This window comes from Rhinoderma darwinii, chromosome 9, assembly GCF_050947455.1.
Source record: "Rhinoderma darwinii isolate aRhiDar2 chromosome 9, aRhiDar2.hap1, whole genome shotgun sequence".
Classification (NCBI taxonomy): Eukaryota; Metazoa; Chordata; class Amphibia; order Anura; family Rhinodermatidae; genus Rhinoderma; species Rhinoderma darwinii.
In genome coordinates, this window is record NC_134695.1 from 42,395,172 (window position 1) to 42,417,477 (window position 22,306).

Consider the following 22,306-nt stretch of genomic DNA (forward strand, 5'->3'; position numbering starts at 1 on the left):
ATCTGCAACGACTTAAAATCAATGTGGGGGCTGTAGCCCAGAGCCAAGTGGGCTTAGCCTGGCAGCAAGAATGCTGTTGGACTGCTTGGCTGCTCCCCCTGCAGGTGCAGAGTTGCAACGTCATTGGTTGCTGTGCAGTACTGTACCTAATATTAGCTGCCGGAGACAGCGGTCCCGGAAGTCCCATAGAAATGATTGGAGTTCTGGCCGAGCATGCGCACCAGCGCTGTATTCCCATGGAGCACTTTGGGGGACTTTCGGTCCCCCGTTCTCCTCATCACTGGGCTTCCCAGCGGTCAGAGCCCCAGCGATCACACATGTATCCCCTAAATGTGTTTGTGGAAAAACCCCGTTAGGCCTGTAATCATGTTTTCAGTACGGGACAGTTTTCCCGCAGTGAGGCAGGGACTCCTAGCTTGGCTCCCTGAACGGTGTTTGGTCCGGGAAATACTGCCTTCATACGGTCCGTATATCACGGACCGAACACGCTCGTGTGAATCCGGCCTAAAGGTCATATTCACATGCGCATATTTCTGCGACTTAAAATCAGTTCCACACATCTGCTTAGGGTTTTTCCTGCCGGATGTGCATGGATTTTTGCACGTCTCATTCAGATGAATGGTGCAGTCCCAGAAATTTCTGCAACAAATCTGCTGTGTGTGAATATCCCCTTATCGTAATAACTATTTTTATATATCAACCAACATAGCAGAGTCACATTGGAAACATTTACTAACAAAGATGACCTCTACCAATTAGGTCACCATGTTCGATGTTCAGGGCATTTTACAGGTAGGCAAAATGAAATCCCAAGTTCCACATGAAGAATGCACCAAGTGTGACATGCCCATACTGTAATTCTATGTCCATGTGTTGTCTATGATTTTGTTTGTCCAGTTCCAAGGAATAATTTATTTAATAATTTCTCAAATGGCCCAGATACAAATCATAATAATAAATACCAATGACACCGTAATGAGATCCAAAATAAGGACTAGACGGTCCACAATCACGGCCACCGTCACCCAGTCGGATCGGGATTCTTTCTCTTTCTTAGCAAGAGTCAATTCATCATGAATCTTCAAAATTTGTAACAAGAGTTTTTTCAAAACTTTAACCTCTTGGTTATTATTCATTTCTTCATCCAAAGGTTTCTTTTCTTTTCTGACTTCTTTTACTTTATCTGTCTTATCTTTCCTTGCTTTACCGGGTTCTGTAAAAAGACAATAGAAAGCCATGATGAGCTGATGGATTTTTTTTTACTACCGATATGACAGTCTTTTTTTTTTTTGTTGCCCTCACCATTACCTGGCGTGACTACTATAACTAGTTCATCTGTTATAGCCGTTTTAAAGCATAATACTCGTGACAAATGTTTCAAGATGAATTTCTGTATCCAAATTGGGATATGTGGATTGGTGTTGGACTGCTCCAGCATGTATGAGGTCGTGATTGTACCGATGATGCTGAGAACCATCATAGCCAGGCAAATGCAACAGAAAATACCTAGAGATTATATTAAGATACAAAAACAGGAGAACATTTAATAACATAAAATAAGAGATCGGAACCTTTCAAAAGCTATGTGAAGTATTACTAGATGTGGAACACGCCGGCTGCCATGTTTCTTCCTCTACTTGGGAGAACATACCTAACATGGGAGTGTTATCGGCAATGGGAAGCATGTCATTGAGAATGAGCAGGAGTACAGAGAACCCGAAAACAATGGTAATTTTGAAGCCAAGTCTTTCGCCGTAACTCTGGATGAACATACTGGCAATGTCCAGGAAAACCAGGAAGCATGCTGGGATGATGAGGTTGAGGACATAAATCATAGGGTTTCTTCTAATATAAATCTATAGAAAGGAAATTATATAAAAGTCATGTGAACTTGAAGAACAAGTGCTGCCAAATCAACTACCAGTTAAACAACCCTTAGAACATCCACTATTAGTCTACTTGGGACTCCCCTCCAGCGGCTCCTGCACTGCCGGATTAAATCCAGCCTGTTAGGGCATATGGACATTATGGGAAGGGTCCTACGTTCGGGTAGAATGGAGATCCACTCTGGGCAGAATGGAGACCCACTCTGTAAGAGTGTCTCTCGTTCTGGCAGACTCGGGCCTTCTATGAATGGTCATTTGAATGGCCGACATGTAATGCTACAGTTCTCCTGCAGTAGCTGCTGTAGGAAAAATTTATACGCAAACATGTCTACCCATGGCAATAATAGCTGATCGCTGGGGGTTACAGTAGCCAGACCCGTGGCGATCAGTTGATCGCCCAGGCTGGCTTCTATGCAAAAAGGGGTTGCCTTCATATGAGTTCCAAGGAAATATTGAAGGCTCTCTGAGCATAATAGAATGGATGCTTCTTTAGCGCTGGCTGCTGAAGTCTCTGCAGTTACTTAATACATTAGGCTCTGTTCACATTGGCGTCATGGCTTACATTTTTATAAGGAATCCTGTGTGATCCAGTTTGTAATGTATCCTGAGGAATTAATTTGACTTATAAAGTGTCAGGCATCCGTTTTTGTTTTTTTCCAAACTTGACAGAACACTAGACCATGCTATGCTCTTCTGGCCACCAAAGAGCAACGGCAAAGACTGGAAGTGTGAACAGAACCTTAAAGTGGTTCTATGAGGTTAGAAAGAGGGGGCTGCTTTCTTCCAGAAATAGCACAACTCTTTTCATATTGTGTCTAGTATGACATCTAAGCCCCATCTCTTAGCATAGTTTTGATACCAGACACACCCTATTGACAAGGGTGGCAGTATTGGTAGCCATTTTTTGTTATTCTCATACAACCCTTTTATATAGTTACTGTATATTTAAAATAATTTCTGGGTGGAGTCATTTTAAAATATTTTCGTGCAATCATTTTTATTTTAGAAAACAATTTTTTTCTAAAAAAGCAGGACTAGAGAAGGTAGAATTTGCAATTGCCATCTTTTTTATTGCAGTTCATGCACTTGGCCATACATTTAATGCCAGGGATTGGATTAACTTCCATCCAGGGAGACCAGGAAAGCATTTCCCGTTATATGGCCATGTGCATGATCCTGCATCTACGATGATGCAGCAAACCCCGACTAAAGATGAGCAGTTCAAAGATGGAGGTGATGACAGCATCAAAGATTCTTGGTTAAAGCCGACATTTGTATAATTGCCTACACTGTATATGACTTGGTTGAATTCTTCTCCCTCAGACACATATGACCTCTCATGGACCATGACAGCTTGAAGAACCCAATCACCTTTGCTGGTAAAAACATCCAAGGAGTTTTGGTTGAGCATAGATGAGTTACTTTTTGGCAACATAATGATGTCAGAAACTGAAAAAGCAAAAAAGGTTAACGTTATTTATATGTTATATCTGCAGTGCATTTAAGACTTTGTCCACTCTGGACAATCCCTACTTGTTAGAAGGGTACCTTGGCAGTAAGCTGATCACAAAGTGTCCCCCGGCTAGGACCCCCAGTAATGAGCTGTAATCTGTGGAGAAACCTGGCAGTAAGTGTTCAATTTTCATGTGGCGCCGCCACAGGGGAAATAAAATATTACACAGTGTCCATTCATATCAATAGGCTATCTCTGTAATGCAAAACAGGACAAATCCTCCAGAGCCACTATGTAGCCACTCTCCACTCTGGCCAATATATGTGGATCCTAAACAGGGGACCCCCCTCTATTAACTCAGAATTCCCTAATAGTATGTAGAAAAATGGGCTTTCTAAATTAGACCACTTCTATAAGGACTTAAAGGGGATTTCCAGTTTTATGAATATAAAGTCACAAGTTATACAACCTTCTATTATACTTTGGGGCAGATTTACTAACACTGGCTTTTCCACATGCAACAATGGTGGCATAACGACCGTGGCTGTGCGCCAACAATATCCCTCATCAGACATAAAATGTAAAAACAATTTATACTCACCTCACTGTTCCTCTCTGCTTCTCCCTTCCCGGGTCCCCTCAGGTTCCCTCAGCTTGCCATGGCTCATACGAGGTCCTGATGCCGAGCAGCACTCAACGCAACATTGTATGTGCCGCGGCACACTGAGGGAACCTGAGAAGACCCGGAAGCACAGGCCCCTACTTTGCTACGCCCGAAAGAGTGAACTCTATGTCAGCAGGCAACAGGCGTAGATTACCACTATAATGTATGCTAGTTTTCTGGCATAAATTATAATAAATGTGACGGACCACTGTGGTCCTGCCCTATCCTGGGAAGCTACGGCCTCCTTTTGCAAAAGTGCATGGGAAGCGTAAAACGCTCAAAAGTCTCAATTTTAAACCTAATTGCGACTTTTTGGTCCTTTTGCAACTTGCTGTAGAAATTTTAATAAACTTCCCCCTTTACGTTTCACTTCCTTACTATTTTCTGTTTGCTGTTCAGCGGCTGAAAACCAGTTTAAAGAGGATCTGTCACTAGTTTAGTAATGCCCAATGTCCTAGCTAATTTAATAGGCGCTGTCACTGATCATGATAGTGAAAATTGTGTTCCAAAACATTTATTTTAAGTTATGAGCTTTTTTCTAAATATGCAAATAAGGCTATACTAGACAACTGGGTAGTAACACCAGTGATTTTCCTGAGGTGGAGCTATGTGACAGCCTCTGACGCTGTCCTATCAGCATGAAGCTGCTTCACACAGTGTGAGAGACTGAGGCTGGAGGGAAGGGGCATCACTTTAAATAGCTATATCTCAGGCTGCGGACCACCCAGAACAGTGCTTCTTGTGGCATATGAAAGATGAGATTTTTCAGGATCGCAGTTCTAGATGTGTAACAACCAGAGATATCACCAGTTAAAAACACAGTCGGGAATGGAAGCTGTATACTATATGATCACACTGTGTTGCTGGGCAGGAAAGGGGAAGAATCTGTATCATGATTGGACAGCATCATACAGAAAACATTACACTGCCCAGAGAGAAAAAAAAAGAGTCCCCTCCTGTTTGGCTATTAGAGCAAAATTAGCATATTTAGAAAAATGCTCATAATGCAAATAATAAACGTTTTTTAAAAAAAATTACACTGTAGTTATTAGCAGCAAACCGCCTATTAGATTCAAGCAGAAAAAGAGAAACTTCATCCAGCGCTTAGTTTAAAAGGAAGTAATACTCCAACTTTATTCAAAATATATTAAAAAGTCCATATGCAAAGGTGTGGATGCATAGATAGCAGGCCTACGCGTTTCAGGCAAGTCACATGCAACACGCCATGAATAAGGACAAGTGACTTGCCTGAAACGCGTAGGCCTGCTATCTGATACATCCACCCCTTTGTATATTACTTCCTTTTAAACCCAACGTTGGATCAAGTTTCTCTTTTTCTGCTTTGATCTTCATCATGTGTCGCGCTGTCCGGGCTCAGACATAGGATCGGTGAGCTGGAGGATTCCTCCCCCATTTAATTCCGTCTATTAGATTAGTTAGGAGATAGGGAATTAATAAACTAGTGACAGAGCCTCTTTAACATCTTGCAGTTTATTTCTGCATTGTGTTTCTCATCTTGCATTTTTATATGCATTATATGGTCAGATTGGCATCAGTTTTGTTACTTAATTAATTTGGGAATATGGATAAAACGTTGATATTTTTGCATTGAGCTACTTTCAAAAAGTCTTGATTCTCAGACCCTGTAATGGGTAAAGTTTACTGATAAGGTATGAATGGCAATGTAGAGAGTGACTGGTTGACCTTGTGGCTTGTTTTAGTCGGGAGGTGATTGTAGACTCGTTGTTTTGAGATGTTTTGAGATATGTGTAAAATACTGTCTAAATACCAAATGGGCAGTTTCCACGAAAAAAAGAGAGATACAATTTACAATTTTAAATATTTAAACAGCTTGCCTCCAGTGGGTTTGCAGCAGTGCAGTGGTGAACACCTTGTGAGTATGTGTGGCATTTCCCAATCGTAAACCTGTTCTGGGCTTTACATTGTCAAAGAAAATGCAAGATCACTAGGCAATTGTTTGCTTAAAGTGTAGCTAAAAGTTTGACAAAGTTCTGACATGTCATAGTGACATGTCAGAAGTTTGGATTGGTGGGGGTCCGAGCACTGAGACCCCCACCAATCGCTAGAACTGAAGCGTTCATGTGAGCGCTCAGTCGCTTCGTGTCTGTTCGGCTATTTCTGGAAAGCCGATGTATCGGAGTACGGGCTCATAGACTTTCTATTGAGTCCGTACACCAATACATTTATTACCGGAAAAAGCCGAACAGACACGAAGCGGCTGAGCGATCACACGAGCGCTTCAGATGCTTCGTTCTAGCGATTGGTGGGGGTCTCAGTGCTCGGACTCCCACCAATCCAAACTTCTGACATGTCACTATGACATGTCAGAAGTTTGTCAAACGTTTAGCTACACTTTAAAGCATACTTATCTACAAAATAAAATAGCAATCACTCCTACCTGGGCTGGCTGTGGATGGATGATTGATGCCCCGTTTAGTATATTCTGGTGGCACCCCTATATGGAGTATGGGCATACAGTGTATAAGTAACCATACCCAGAGGTGTAACTTGGAGCGCCTGGGCCCCAATGCAAAATCTGTAACAGGGTCCCCCAACTACCATGTGTCTTTTATAAAACTGGTGTCTTCTCATGTGGCACGTGCCCAGGCACCAGGTTCAGGTGCAACTGCTGCCTCTGCACTTCCTATAGCTACACCCCTGACCATACCATACAGTGACTCATTTTAAGCACCGCACAGTATGCTTTCCAAATAACGACGCCAAATGTTGGCCAAGTAACATTTTCATACAGTTGTGTGTACTATCAACTTTATGTTCGTTTTCGTCGCTTAGAAGCAATAGATCACTGGAAAAATTGGACCTGTTGGCAACGTCTTTCTATTTTTTGGTAATATAGCGTATTAATCTGTCCTCATTTGAATTAATTAATTAATTCTGGATCTATTGTGGTGCTGTGTGGTGGTCTTGGTTGCTGTGGCCCTGTCCCTGTAGGGGGGATGTAGCCCAAAGCCAATTGGGCTTAGCCTGGCAGCAGTGGTGCTGTTGGGCTACTCTACCTGCAGGTGCTTGTTTCTGCAGCATGTGCATGGATTTCTGCAAGCCCAGGTCAGATGAATGGGACAATCGCAGAAATTTCTGCAACAAATCTGCCGCATGTGAACATACTCTAAAAGAGCTCACCGTGAAGTGAGATTATACAAGTTGATCAAAATGTGTACTAAGAAACTCATGTTTATTTTTAACATTTTGCCTATCAACAATATATAGCACTGTAAAGATTATTAATGTGTAGAGTAGACCTTGTATATCCTCTTTTTTTAATGTACTTTCATACATTTGTTTTAATAACAATGGTATACAGTGCCGTCACAGCCATACAATGCAAAAAATATTGTACTCTGCAGTGCCTAATAGCAGTGTCACACAATGTAAATACCATAATACAGTGCTAACATAGTACTTTATTATACCAATAATACTGTAACGGCCGTGGTCGTGGACTGCAGACCACTCTCATCCTGCCGACGTGACCCTCCCATGCGGCCGTCCTTCCCTGGATTGAACACTAGGGTGCACACTCAAGCTCATTCCCGGCCTTAAAGGGCCAGCATGCGCACATGTAAAGAATTAACTAATTACTCCCAGATCACCCTGGACTATAAAAAGGGTCCTGCCCTTTCACTCCTTCCCTGAGCGTTGTTTGTATTCCTATGTTAGTCTTGCAAATGGTCCCTTAGTTGTATCCTATTCCCAGTGTTCCCATGCCCTGCTACCTGTATCCTGTATCCCATGCTGTATTTGTTCCTGTGCCCTCTGTAGTGTTGGAGTCGCGTTGTGCCGTCTGCTATGCCTGCGGTCTTACACCACGTCTGGTGTCATCTGCCATGCCTGGTACCTCCTGCCATGTTTTGCATCACCTGTCGTAAAAATACCATCTGTGCCTAAGCCGCTGCTACTGTCTGGGCTGTTGCACATACCCTTATGCTTGGACTTTGTCTAGACTTGGTACACTGTTTGGCCAGCTGCTACTCCGCTACGACGGTGCGGCCTAGTTGGTCCACATACTCACAGATTGTGACAAATACCACATACATAAAGTAATATAATAACAGTGCCATACAATGTCTAAATATTACACATCATGCACTCACACAGAGACTGAGGCAGAGAGACTGCCACAGCAGCAGCCTCCTACCCCCTTCATCTCCTCTACTCTTCATATAATGTGTTATTAAAGACAAACTTTTTGATGACTTAGGAGGTTTCGAGAAATTTAGAGAGAAATTTACAGAGATGGCGGAGAAAGTGGCAAATGCTCCTGGAAATTTGCCTAGGAACTACATGTCCTGTATCAGGTTTTCATCAATTTTAACTAAATGATGGCTGAAAAAAAAAATACAGTTTTTCAGTCATTTTCTATGTTACTATGTAAACTATGTAACCATACCTGTGTATATGTATGACCCAAAAGACAATCTGCAGGTTTGGTTGTCAAAGGGAAACTTAAGGACGTCTAAATTGCAGGCACTAACAATCCGCAATGGCATCGCATTAACAATTTTTCCATTGTTATTTATTCCGTAATATGGAATCTCTGGAGACTTGTCATCAGAATCAATCCTGAGAAATATGATATATAATGAGGTGAATCAATATAAAATGCAAACAAGCGACAATAATTACTTATGAAGCAAGTTATTAAATAAATGGGACTGAAGAAACCATGAACTCTGTCTTCAACACTCCATGGTGACTCGTTTTACAAATAACCTGGAGCTCACTTTTCAACAGATATTCATCCATTATGGTATTGATATGAAACTTCTTTCAAATTCCTCTTTTTCCACTTATCAGATGCCTCTTTTCCCCTTTACCTGGCTATTACAGTGCCTGTTGCTGTTCAGAATCACTGCACTCACTGAAAAACCACCAAGACTACAAGACATGATAGATCACATTACACAGGGCAGATAACTTAGGCTACATTCACACGAGCGTGACAGATTTACACCCGTAAAAAACGTGCGTAAATCTGGTCCATGTGTGTTGCATTATTACATCTGTGCTTTGCGAGTGGCATGTGTTTTTCACCCTCTCGCAAAGCAAATTATTTTTTTTTAATGGAATTGATGAGTTAATCACGCTTTCACGCACCATTGAGATTAATTGGTGAAAACGCACCAATATAGGACATGCAGTGAGTCTCACGCAGCGGACTCGATGTGTGAAAACACCTGCATGTGTGAACGGCGCCATTAAAATCAATGGGTCTGTGTGCTGTGCGTGATTTACGTTCGTCTGAATGAGCACTTACATCACCATAGTACCCTATGGCGATCCAAGTTTGGTTCAGTAGACCAGGGGGAGGGGGGGGGGTCAGGTCTCGGTTCCCATTATATGGATGCCAAAATGAATCTATATTATGGCTGTAAAACAAGCACGTACTTTCAACTTAATTACCGGCAAAAATGATTAAATGCGGCATACAACATGTTCAGAGTAATTATTTTGGGAATTAAAACAGCCTTACATTTCATAGATGTACATGTCTGGTTTCCAAAAGTAATCACTCGAGACAAACATTTTCTTAATTCCACAAAAATCATCTGGGTTCCATGATATAAATTCATCTTTCCACGACTGCAAAATAGAAAAATTCAATGTCATAAAGAAAATATCTAGATCATTGATACTAAAACACCTAAAAGAAAGAATAAATATGGTGCCAAAGCTCCAGACAAGAGTTTTCAGTGAACTATTTTCTTGCATTATACAAGACCACCACTGATCTAGACCAGACTCATTGGGTGAATTTTAAATCCCTTTACATATATATTTATATAGACCACCGGTTGTTCCAAAAAGAGAGCCATAACCACCATGATGGATCAGTTTTTTGTAGGATCCAAATGGACCCCATTAACCTCATAGAAGTTCATCAGGAGTTCCAATATTTTTGATGCCAAGAATAGAGCTGTGGATTGAAACCTCAACAAAACCCCTGAACGGTAGTGTGAACAGAACCTAAGTCTTTAACATTTTTACTGCAAAGCAGCTATTAAAATCTCTGGCTGCCCATTGAATGCATGTGATGGCCTTGTACGCAAGAGTGGCTCACCATTTTCGGTCATAGAGGTGAAGCCTTGAGACGGGGACAGTACTCAATGATATCCATATGCCCCCTCATGGCATATAGACAGGGGTTGTTTTCATGAGACAATCCCTTTAAGGAATCTAACCTCATAACGTTCTCTCTTTCCTGTCCTGGTTACAGACTCCCTTGTTAATATAGTCAAACAGACAGCAGTTTACATGGGACTACAGAGAAGAAGTAGAATACAGGATATACCTATTCTCCTAAAACATCTTTTTTTTATTTTATTTTTTTTACTGGACAAGTAAGCGCAGTTACATAAGAGACTCTTAACAGTAATTCCTGAAATGCAATTACCTGTTAGGCACATTGAGGTAGCAGTGGCTATATTTAACATCTCTGTAGCCCTGGGCACTGTGAGTTATTAAGATAATTTTGTGACTCAACGCTTCCTTTTCAATATTAATAGTGGAAGACAAAGGTTAACAAAGAGACCAAATTGTGAAGTAAAGTGGGAATATAAATCTATTAGATCGCACGATGGAAAGAGCCATGTTTGTGATGATAAGGGCTCCCGCACAAGGCCATATTATGGCTCAGATTTGTACAGAACCATAATAGGACAATGATTTTCATGTGCGAACCCAATAGAAAAAACAAACTGTGGCATGCTCCATAAGACCCCGTATACACAGAGATATTCATGAAGGGGTTTGAGTGACCACCACATAAGTGTGAATGGCCCTTCACCTGCTGAACACGTCTAGCACATATCTGGTGTTGGTAGCTACGTTTCTTGGAGAACCTTCCGAACTATCTTGACAAGAGTTTGTAATTAGTTTCTTAGGAATTACAGGTAGTGGTGGTTTAATAGTTTGGGACGAAACAATAAAGGGGTTTTCCCGTACTCATAATTTATCACCTATCCATAGGATAGGTGCTAAATATCTGATCGATGAGGGTCCGTCTGCTGGGACCTCCACTGATCACTAGAACAGGCTTACCTTCCCGTTCCTGTGCTATCTTTGGCAGCCCTTTGGAAGTGAATGGAGCGGTGGCTCAGCAGGTGTACTACTGGTCCATTTCTATGAGGCTCCCAGGAACGGCAAAGTAAGCCTGTTCTCATGATCGGTGAGGGTCCGAGTGGTCCGACCCCCACTGATCATCCTGTGAATAGTTGATAAACAGTCATTATGGGAAGCCTTTTCTTCTTCATCATTGTCCCATTTTCAAGTATATAAAGACAGCTATAGACAGTTCAGTCAATGTATGGCTGGGAATTGTAGAATAGGCAGAATAGTCTCTGTGGTAGTTGTTTATTGAGAAGTGTTAAAGGAAATAGGATATATGGCATAGAGAAAGGGACATCCTTGTCCGGTGCCACTGGGTCATGTCAGGGACTATTTATTGTAATGGTAGGAGATTGAATTTAAGGCCATTATTTTTGGAAATATATAGATTAAACAAAACATATTTCTATCTCATAGAAGGAAAATCTCAAGCTTTTAGGAATTCTTTGACTTAGTAGATATAATACTGTAGACATTTAAATTATAGTCTTACCATGTAAAACCAGATGTAGATGATTGCAGTTTGTTTACTCATATCCTAGAAAATTGAGAAATAATTAGTCAGATTGATAGACCATGAGTATGAAGTGGAGTCGAATTTGTCATTTAACGGTTTAGTCTCTGTGGTACTACTTTGTTCACTACTCTACTCTGTTTCTCATACGCCAAACGTATCCATAGGGCCCCATTTACCCAACGGATGGCAAATTCATCAGCCTGATATGCACCGCCATATCTCTTTTCTTTTAACTACACAAGAAAGTGTAGTCTGCTGCGCAGTGGCGTAACTACCGCGGTAGCAGCAGTAGCGGCTGCTACGGGGCCCGGGGCTTGAGGGGGCCCGTGCCGCCAGCCGACACGCACACCCAAATGCCCGGTGGCGCCGCTAGCAGCCGTTATGGCTGCTACAGCGGTAGCGCCGCTACTGTGGGGCCCGCGACGCCGAGCCTTACACAGGCCCTCTCATGCCTGTAGGTGTCGCTAGCACCGGAGGGGGCCCCAGTGCTAGCGGCAGCCAAATACATGTATTAGCACTGAATGGCCGGGCATGTTCCGTGCCTGACCATCCAGTGCCTTACAATGACACTGATTGGCTAGCGGCGCGATGACATCATCGCGCTGCTTCCATGCTTGGAAGGTGCTGATTGGCAGGGCAAGTCATTCTGCCCCGCCAATCCGCGTCATTGGAGGATGCTCGTTCAGCTCCTGCAGACATGCTCAGAAGAGAGCATATCTGCATCGCCAGTGAACAGCGTGGGAACGGGATCATGTGAGTATGTCAATTATTTTTTTTTCCCCTCATAAAAATGTGAAAGGTATTATCTATAGTGGGGGGGGGTCGTCTTTATGTGGGCTATTATATATAGGGGGTCTATATGTGGGGCAGTAGCTACAGGGGGGTCTATATGTGGGCCAGTAGCTACAGGGGGGTCTATATGTGGGGGTGTGGGCCATTATATACAGGGGGCTCTATATGTGGGCCATTATATACAGGGGGCTCTATGTGGGCCATTATATACAGGGGGCTCTATATGTGGGCCATTATATACAGGGGGCTCTATATGTGGGCCATTATATACAGGGGGGTCTATATGTGGGGGTGTGGGCCACTATATACAGGGGGCTCTATATGTGGGCCATTATATACAGGGGGCTCTATATGTGGGCCATTATATACAGGGGGGTCTATATGTGGGCCATTATATACAGGGGGGTCTATATGTGGGGGTGTGGGCCACTATATACAGGGGGCTCTATATGTGGGCCATTATATACAGGGGGCTCTATGTGGGCCATTATATACAGGGGGCTCTATATGTGGGCCATTATATACAGGGGGCTCTATATGTGGGCCATTATATACAGGGGGGTCTATATGTGGGGGTGTGGGCCACTATATACAGGGGGCTCTATATGTGGGCCATTATATACAGGGGGCTCTATATGTGGGCCATTATATACAGGGGGGTCTATATGTGGGCCACTATATACAGGGGGGGTCTATATGTGGGGCACTATATACAGGGGTGGGCTATATGTAGAGCACTATCTATAGAGGAGCTATTTTTTTAGGGTGCTTTCTATAGGGGTGGGCTATGTGTGGGACACTATATACAGGGGTGGGTTACCTGTGGGGCACTAGCAACAGGGTGGCTATATGTAGTGCACAGTCTAAAGGGGTGGGCTATATGTGGGACACTATATACAGGGGGAGCTATATGTGAGACACTATCTACAGAGGTGGGCTATACGTGGAGCACTAACTATAGGGGAAGCTATATATAGGGCAGCACGGTGGCTCAGTGGTTAGCACTATTGCCTTGCAGCTCTGGAGTCCATATGTGGGCACTATCTACAGGGGCTTCTATGTAGGTCACTATCTACAGGGGGCACGGTGTGTGTGTGTGTGTGTGTGTGTGTGTGTGTGTGTGACAGTTATATTTAGATGTGTTGAGAATTTTAACTTTGTTTATAGGTGCAGAAATGAGAAGCTGAAGACATCTAAACGGAAAACTGCAGAAATGGGTCATGGCCGGGAGAAATCCATCATAGATGTCTGAACCGGAGGGAGAAGAAAAGAACTAGAATCTGAGATGTCACCGGTGAGTCACTTAATGTAAATGTTTATTCTGCCTCTAATCAGTATTGTAGTCACTGTATGATCTGCAGCGAGATGATGGTGATAGGATTTTTTTTGTGAAACCGCATCTCCCAGCATATCCTTACCATTGTTCCGGCCATGCTGGGAGCTATAGTTTTACGACGTACAAACCTATACGCAGTGGCGTAACTACCGCTATAGCAGCCATAGCGACTTCTACAGGGCCCGTGGCACCCGCCGGCACGGCCCCCTCCGATGGCCGCAGGCTCCGCTAGCAGCCGCTATGGCTGCTACAGCGCGACGCCACTGAAGGGGTTGTTCCTACAAAAGACATGCATCCCCTATCCACAGGATAGGGGATACATGTGGGATCGCTGGGATGAGGAGAACGGGGGACCGAAAGTCCCCCCTAAGTTCTCCATGACAAACCTCGGACTTCCGGGGTCTGTGTCGGCAGCTCCGTAGAAATGTATGGAGCGCCGGTCGCGCTTGTGCGCATGCGTGACCAGCGTTCCTTTCATTTTTATTGAACTGCGCAGACGCCGGAAGTCCGAGGTTTGTCATGGAGAACTTCGGGGGACTTTCGGTCCCCCGTTCTCCTTATCACTGCCAGCGATCACACATGTATCCCCTATCCTGTGGATAGGGGATGCATGTCTTTTGTAGGACAAACTATAGGCCGGTTTTTTTTGGGGGGGGGGGCTATATGGCGTTATCTACAGAGGGGTTCTGTATGGTGTTATCTACAGAGGGGGTCTGTATGGCGTTATCTACAGGGGGGCTGTATGGCGTCATCTACAGGGGGCTGTGTATAGTGCTATCTATAGGGGGGCGCTGTGTGGTGGAATCTATAGGGAGGCACTATCTACAAGGGGGGGGGGGTTGTGTGATACCCAGCAGAGGGGGGGCCCCAGTCAAAAGTTTGCTATGGGGCCCAGTCTTTCCTAGTTACGCCCCTGCTGCTGCGCTTTTCTATACAGAGGAATCCCACAAAAAAACACATACAGCAGGAAATATTCCCAACCTATACCTCTGTCAGAAGATAATGTGAACAGAGCCTTGTATAACGAAGTCGAATTACCTCCAGTCTTATGGAAAATCACACATTAAATTGTACCATATGACAAAATAAACTCAACTTCTACATTAGTACTACAAAATACAAGTGACGTCGGCAACAAGTTGATACTACAGTAAAGGCACAAGTTTTAGTATCCATTTCATATTGGATTTCGTGCGTGGATCCACAGCATCACCAGGAATATATGTTGGCAGAACATAAAGTTTAGCCCTTTACATTTCCTCAGGGACAGTAGAAAAGAGGTATTAGAAAATCCTAAGTATCAAATAGTCATATAGTCCACTGCATGTGTGTAGGCGTCAGGAATTAGAGGGTGCCACGCCATACAGACAAATGGATGAACAGGGAGGGAGATGCTAGACCTGATGCCACTGATGGAGTTGTATATTTAGGGACAGGTAGCATGTTAGGGACTGACATTCATTTTAGCTACCATAAAGCGCACATACCCTGCTGTACTGATTACACAGGAAGTAAGTGTGTCTCCAATATGGCCGAGCCCAGGAAATGTAAAAAAAAAAAAATAGCTAGATTAAAGAAAAATAAAAAAAGACCAAACACATTATTTATCATCTATGTACTTATATCTAATTAATTAATTCAATGTAATTCATGACACAGTCCCTTTAATGTGATAATCAATAGTTCTGTGTGTGCCCACAAAAGGGTATCATAATGGATCTGCTAAGATGAGGAGCCCAAGTGCCCTACTCTTATGTATTTATATATTCCACTGTGCTTATGCATATTCTCCCTTGCTACTTACCTGAGTCTGATATGCTATGGGTGAGTACTGTACATCCATTTATTTGTCCATACCCACGTACATAAATTTCCTTTTCTTACATTTTTTATAAAGAGATTAATCTTACCAAGTTTATAATGGTGTATAAGGTCAGGTCCAGGTACACTTCGGATGCCGTCCTCCAGTTCTTCACTGGACGCACATTTGGGGCACTTAAGAAGTCAATAGTCTTCAAAAGATTTTGAAAACTACATGCAGATTCACATTGACATGTATCTAAGAAAAAATACAGAACTATCACTTATAATCGTTGTCATACAGTTTATTAATTGGCCATTTATTGTTTTCTTTTGTATCTATAATTATAAACTTATTTTTTCTTAAATGTAATAGCGTAACATTTGCTTCATAACCCATGAGAGTATATCAAACTGAGTTTTTTGGCACGTTTTTTGACGTTTAAACCACGCCAAAAAACAGCTGAAAACGGCTCCCAAAAAAAAAGCTAGCGGAAAAAGAAGCGTCAAGTCCTATCTTTGGGTGATTCCATCTCTGACCTCCCATTGACATCAATGGGAGGCAGACAAAGCGTTTGTTTACCCGCTGCGCATAATGGCCCCGGCCGAAAAGAGAGTGCAGGCAGGTCAAAATCTGACTGGGGCAGATTTTTCTGCCTGCAAAAAAAAACTCAGTGTGAACAGGGGCTAACACAGCAGTCCATAGATTCCTTGAATAATTACCAAGAGCTCAGGTGCTAAATTGGGACTGTGTGTGAATTACACAAAGTTACAGTACTCCCTGTTTTGAGGCCATTTCCACCTTTGCAGCTATTTTTTTTGCTTATTGTGCCAATGTATCTAAAATGAAAAATGAAGCAACCTTGTAAATAGTTTACCATAAAACTCTTAATTTTGTGTCTACAGCTCCTAGGCAGACGTATGTGTCTCCATGGTAACAGACAACAAACAATTTCTGTGTAGTCATCTGTATGTAACCTACCAAATATAACAGACAAAGGGGGTGCAGCGCTGGTTAATTGCTGCAGCTCCTTCCCAATTTTTCCCTACATAGTGACTTTCCCAGCCACCTACTTGAATGGAGATGTGTTGCAATTCCCTGCCTACACCAGTCGGATGGGTGCTCCCCAGTATGCCATAACATGATCAGACAGGAATACCCCTTTAACAAAAAAATTAAATAAGATTTGCAGTGATTTTAAACAGCATACGAAAAAACCAAAGTAATTTATGATTACCTTTAGGGTATGTTCATACGCAAACTCAAAAACATCTCAAAATACGGAGCTGTTTTCAAGGGAAAACACCTTCTGATATTCAGACGTTTTTTAAGCCACTCGCGATTTTTTCGCTGCGTTTTTTACGGCCGTTTTTGGAGCTGTTTTCAAAACGGCCACGTAAAAAAACGGCCCATCGGAACAGAACGCAGTTTTTCCCATTGCAATCAATGGGCAGATGTTTGGAGTGGTTCTGCTTCCGATTTTTCGGCCGTTTATGGCCCGAAAATATAATATTATGATGGCATTTTAGAGATCGGTACATGATAATAAAGGTAATAAAAATAATAATGACAAAAGTCGATCTAAACAGAAACAACATGTTCTAGTATTCTAAATCCACCCTACCTGTCCATTATACAGAAAAAAAGAGATAAATATTCTTATAATCTCTTTCTTTGCCAGAGGTGATATCATGATTGACTTTGGAAAAATTATAGGCATATGAGTAAACTTTGAGAATATGAGAAATTAGACAGTGCTGGAGTTATACTGTGGAAAGCAGTAAATCTATTATGTTTCTGATTAAATGATAACTGTAGTTATTATATAGAGAAGATAAAACTAGTCATGGCTTAATAAACTGTTATACGTAAATCATAAAATTAAACCTCACTAAACATCACACATTGTCTGGTTCAAACTTTTTTTTTTTCCTCTGGCTAATACAAAAATCCGGAGGGAAATTGATCCCACAGTTTCCTATAGGGTCAGTTTTGCCGCCAGACATCTTGTGGAGCCGGACCGAGAAACGTTTCATGCCAAACAGGAGCACAAAGTGCAGAACATTTCTATCAATGTGTCCAAAAGAACTGGTACTTACACTGTTAGTTATATATAGACTGACAATAGGCGCCCACTAAACAAGTTTTATAACTCTTGAGAATGGGGAAAATGTACATACCACGGAGGTCATCACATACAAAATAACGTCTGTAGAAAACTGGCGTCGTCGCTTGGTTTCTCCACAGAAAATCTATGTGTGGTCACCTCAGATTCCAGAAGTCTCCTCAAAATTATACATAGATACGTACAGCATAACTTACCGAATAGAATAAACGGCAGCCATAGGAACACATGGCGGGGGAACATTCTGCTACATGAGTCCGGGGTGACCTACCAAATTCACAGGTTTTCCTACGCTCTAGAAATTGTTTGTGGGAGGCAACTAAAGGTAATACTTAAAGAATGAAAAAAGAATACCAAAGCTTTTTATAAAGTAGTAAGACTTGTTTTAAGACACCAGCCATTTCCTGCAAGAAAAGAAAGCTAATTTTTGGACAACGTGAATCACTGGTCAGTTGGTGGTGCTTATTTATGGCCTCCAGGTAGGGGGATTGTACGGTCATATGTCCTTGTATATACGTCTTTTCACCGTCTCAGGAATGTGAAAAATGTATAAGTTCTGTATGAAAACCAGGGACAGATACTTGCTGGTGGAATTGTATAGTCGGTTCTATCAGTTCCGGATTTACACTACTACTGGTCTGGGCATATAGGTGCCCATGTTTTGGCAGCTAACCCTGCACCAACTAACAGCACAGTATTCCTCAAAGACTAGGACCGTGCAAATCCCTAAGGGTGCGATTACATCAGCGTCGGGCTTTCGTTCATCGGTTCCGTTCGATTTCCGTCAGAGGAACCGATGAATGGAAAGCCAAACGGAAACCATAGCTTCTGTTTGCATTACTATAGATTTCAATAGTAATGCTTCTGTTGCAGTTGGTGTCCATCTGTTTCTGTTTCGTAAGGTTTCCCTTTTTTCACGGAAACAATAGCATAGTCGACTACGCTATTGTTTCCGCAAAAAAAAAACGCAAACCTTACAGACTGGAAACAAACGGAAACCAACTGCAACGGAAGCATTACCATCTAAATTAACGGTAATGCAAATGGAAGCTATGGTTTCTATTTGACTTTCCGTTCATCGTTTCCTCCGACGGAAATCGAACAGAATCGATGAACAGAAGCCAGACGCTGATGTGAACAGGCCCTACACCTGTTTAAATACGCTGAAGTAAAAAATTCCCACACAATTACAGATTTTGCTTAGATATCAGCCATTTTGAATTAGTGAAATTTGAGGACTCTGTATAAAAAAAAAATCCACTCTGGATTGTTATTCCTCGAGAATGCCCTAAAGTCTATGTAAATTTTAAGAGGAATTTCATTCACTTGAATTTACTGTATTTTCGGTGTAGAAATTCTGCAACATGGCACATTGGGCTTCAATATCAAATGACAAGTGGCATGAGCCATGGTAGCACAGACCCCACAAAATAAACTACATTAAAAGAAAACAGAGACAATAGAATCATTGGATAATAACGGCCACGATATTTATTAAGGGTAACATAAAATCCATAATACTTATAATATATAAATAACTATAAATTGAAATCAATAAAACAATAAAAATCCAGCTTTTATAATAAAAAGTCCGCCCAGCATTAGCTCGGTGACAAAATCCCTCTAACAAACATTGTGATGGAAGGGAAATTCAGACATAATGGAGGGTGGGTGGGCGACGATCCAAACGGCTCCAGACGACTGCTTGACCACGAAGAAGCTCACTCCTTTATAGTACAGATTCCCACCGTTTTGGAATTCCAATAACCAATCAGCTGTACCTAGAAGAAAACTGCCTGGAGATAGAATATTCTGGAACCTGCTCATGCCAACAGCACAGCTGACCTCGTCCAATCAGCTGTTCACCAGGAAACATCTGCCTGGAGATAGAAACAACTGGAACCCGCTCGTACCAACTTGTACAGCTTACATAGGTAAGTACCATTTCACTACATCTGGAAAAAAGAGGGGAAGGGGGGGGGGGAATACAACCACACAAAATCATACTACATAACAGATATAAATACCAATAAAAACATATTTTTGGGGCTCGTGCGACCATGTGTACCCCCAAGCCTATGGCTCGGAGGGGCCCTTGTCATGCACTTCTCTCCACTCCTTTAGTCAGCGCATAGTGACACTGCGTTATTCACTATGTGCTGTCTTATACTGACACATTAACGTTACTGAGGAGTCTAGTCAGTGAATAGACATTCCTTCCAGCCAGGACGCGATGTCTATTCACAATCCCGACACGTCGCTAACGTTTCTGTGGTACTTACAGCAGAGCAAGCGTAATCTCGCATAAAGCTAAAATCGCTAATAAAGTGGTAAAAATAGATAGTTTTTCTAAATAAAAAGCGCTGCTGTCACCTACATTATAGCGCCGATCTCCTTATATAGGAGATAGGGCACTTATAATGTGGTGACAGAGCCTATTTAAATAAAATTAAATTTGGCTCTTTATTGGTTTATATTGATATTGTTGGATGGAAATAAACATGTACGCTCGGCTAGCAGAGCATGCATGTTTATTTAGAAGTTGGAGGACATCCGCGTGGCCTGAGTTAGTGCTCAACTACGACTATTATAAATATATGGCCAACTAAAGCTCAAGACCCTGCTCTGCAGACCCATCAGCAGAAAACAGGTTGCATGAATTTAAAATCCATAGTATTTGGGTTCTGCTATTTATGCAAGACCTAAATATAATCTTTAGAGGGTAACTAAACATTCAACAAACTTCTGACATGTCATAGTGACATGTCAGAAGTTTGGATTTGTGGGGGTCCGAGCACTGAGACCCCCCACCAATCGCTAAAACAAAGCAGCAGAAGTGCTCATACTCCGGTACATTGATTTTTCACATGAGCACTTCTGCAGCTTCGTTTTTGCGATTAGTGGGGCGACTTAGTGCTCGGACCCCCACTAATCAAAACATCTGACGTGTCACTATGACATGTCAGAAGTTTGTTGAACGTTTAGTTACCCTTTAAAATCGCTCCAATTGTGAAAGGTCGTCCCACTTTATTGGAAAGACAGTACACATATAGAGATTAAAGCTATAGACAGTAGAGACAGTGTCTTGATTTTTATACACAACACATGTAAGACACAACTATACATAAACAATAGCAAAAACTGGTTTACACCAAAATAATTATAAAAAATATTTTATTCTCTTGATAATAATGGCAAACATGATAATAACTAGGTCACAAGAGATACATAGAATTTACACGGCCCAAACAATAATCATAGTAACGAACGCTATTGCTACTGTTATAAAATACAAGACGAGAACGAAACGGTCAATGACGTGTGCAACCATAAACCACAACGATCTTGAGGCTTCCTCATTTTTAGCAAGGATTAAATCTTGATGGATCTGTAGGACTTCTAGCACAAGTCTTTTCAATAGCTTTACCTCCACATTGTCTTTCTCCTTCTTCTCTGGGTAATTTTTCCAACATTGGGCTTCTGCATTGGTCTTTGTTTTGATTTCTGGAGCTTTGACAGAACAGAATTATCTTCTTACAGAACCAACCAAGACTTTCATCGAAATGAGGGGAACCCTAATCAAAACCCACATTGGGCCATACATTTGCGTCTAGCTCATTCCACCACACCACTCATCCTCGACATGAGGACCAAGCAACTTCCCAACCCCCTTTCCAAAGTCTGTCAGATAGAAATGTGGCAGTGCCCTAGGGCTTGTTCTCTCATGCCTTGCTTGACAAAGTGGTACCTATAGAAAGGGGTAGCCCTACACTGTTTAAAACTACTTATTGGGAAGGAAGATGGGTTTCTCCTCAAGTGCTCCATAGTCTATGCCCTTGGAAGCAATCATATCATAGGAAACATGAACCTTGAATAATTATTTCCCATATACTAACCTTTATGCATTGTCGCATCAGCAATTACTTCTTCCATAAGTAATGTGTTCCTGAAGCACAAAATGCATGCTAGATAGTTCAGAACAATAGTCTTCAACCATGGTGGAACATGTGGGAGAGTGGAAGACTGCTCCAATATATACGAAGAACAGACCGTTCCAAAAATACTGAGGACCATCATAGCCAAACATACAGAGCATAAAATGCCTGTACAGAGACCAGAAGTAAGTGTCAGATTAAAATAGAAAGACAACAGTACACAAAGGCTACAACATATTACATATTGTCCACAAACCGTTACAAATTTACAATAACGTTCACCATCAGACAGAAGATTATTTCTATTATTTCAATATGCGTGGTTTCACTTGGGCTTACCTTCAGGTGGGAAAAATGGTAACATTACAAAAGTTTGGTCCATGCCTCCTAATGTTAAAGAGGTGTCCCACCTAAATGGCTTTTTAGAAAAATCTGAGCAATAGTATGACTTAAATCTGCCAAGTAACTTCTCAGAATCGTAAAGGACATTGTCAGGAAAAGTGACTCTAAAAAACAGTTTTTTCTTACATTACTCATTTCTTTAGCTCAAGGAAGAATTAATTAAGGGCGGAGAAAAAACAAGGACACTTGGCAGGACGTTCCTTCCTCTATCTTTCACTACTGTACTAAATATAAATAAGCATGGTCCTT

At 41.9% G+C, this 22,306-nt stretch overlaps 2 protein-coding genes across 2 annotated transcripts in view; both read right to left on the reverse strand.

The window, feature by feature from the left end:
- Positions 1 to 806: 806 nt before the first annotated feature.
- LOC142660162 (5-hydroxytryptamine receptor 3A-like) lies at positions 807 to 17,963 on the reverse strand. The gene is made up of 9 exons (XM_075836745.1): positions 17,918 to 17,963; positions 15,705 to 15,853; positions 11,643 to 11,687; positions 9,516 to 9,625; positions 8,433 to 8,605; positions 3,175 to 3,335; positions 1,652 to 1,856; positions 1,309 to 1,506; positions 807 to 1,213 (listed from the first exon to the last, which is right to left on the reverse strand). Exons 1-9 carry the CDS (start codon positions 17,961 to 17,963, stop codon positions 927 to 929), a joined length of 1,374 nt encoding a protein of 457 aa, XP_075692860.1. The 3' UTR covers positions 807 to 926.
- A 2,944-nt stretch (positions 17,964 to 20,907) lies between these two features.
- LOC142660735 (5-hydroxytryptamine receptor 3A-like) overlaps positions 20,908 to 22,306 on the reverse strand; it is a 30,482-nt gene continuing 29,083 nt past the window's right edge. The window contains exons 11-12 of the mRNA XM_075837554.1: positions 21,617 to 21,823; positions 20,908 to 21,230 (exon numbers count right to left, since the gene is read on the reverse strand). Of these exons, the coding sequence (XP_075693669.1) occupies positions 20,956 to 21,230; positions 21,617 to 21,823 (482 nt within the window). The 3' untranslated portion in view covers positions 20,908 to 20,955. The remainder of the gene's footprint in view (positions 21,231 to 21,616; positions 21,824 to 22,306) is intronic.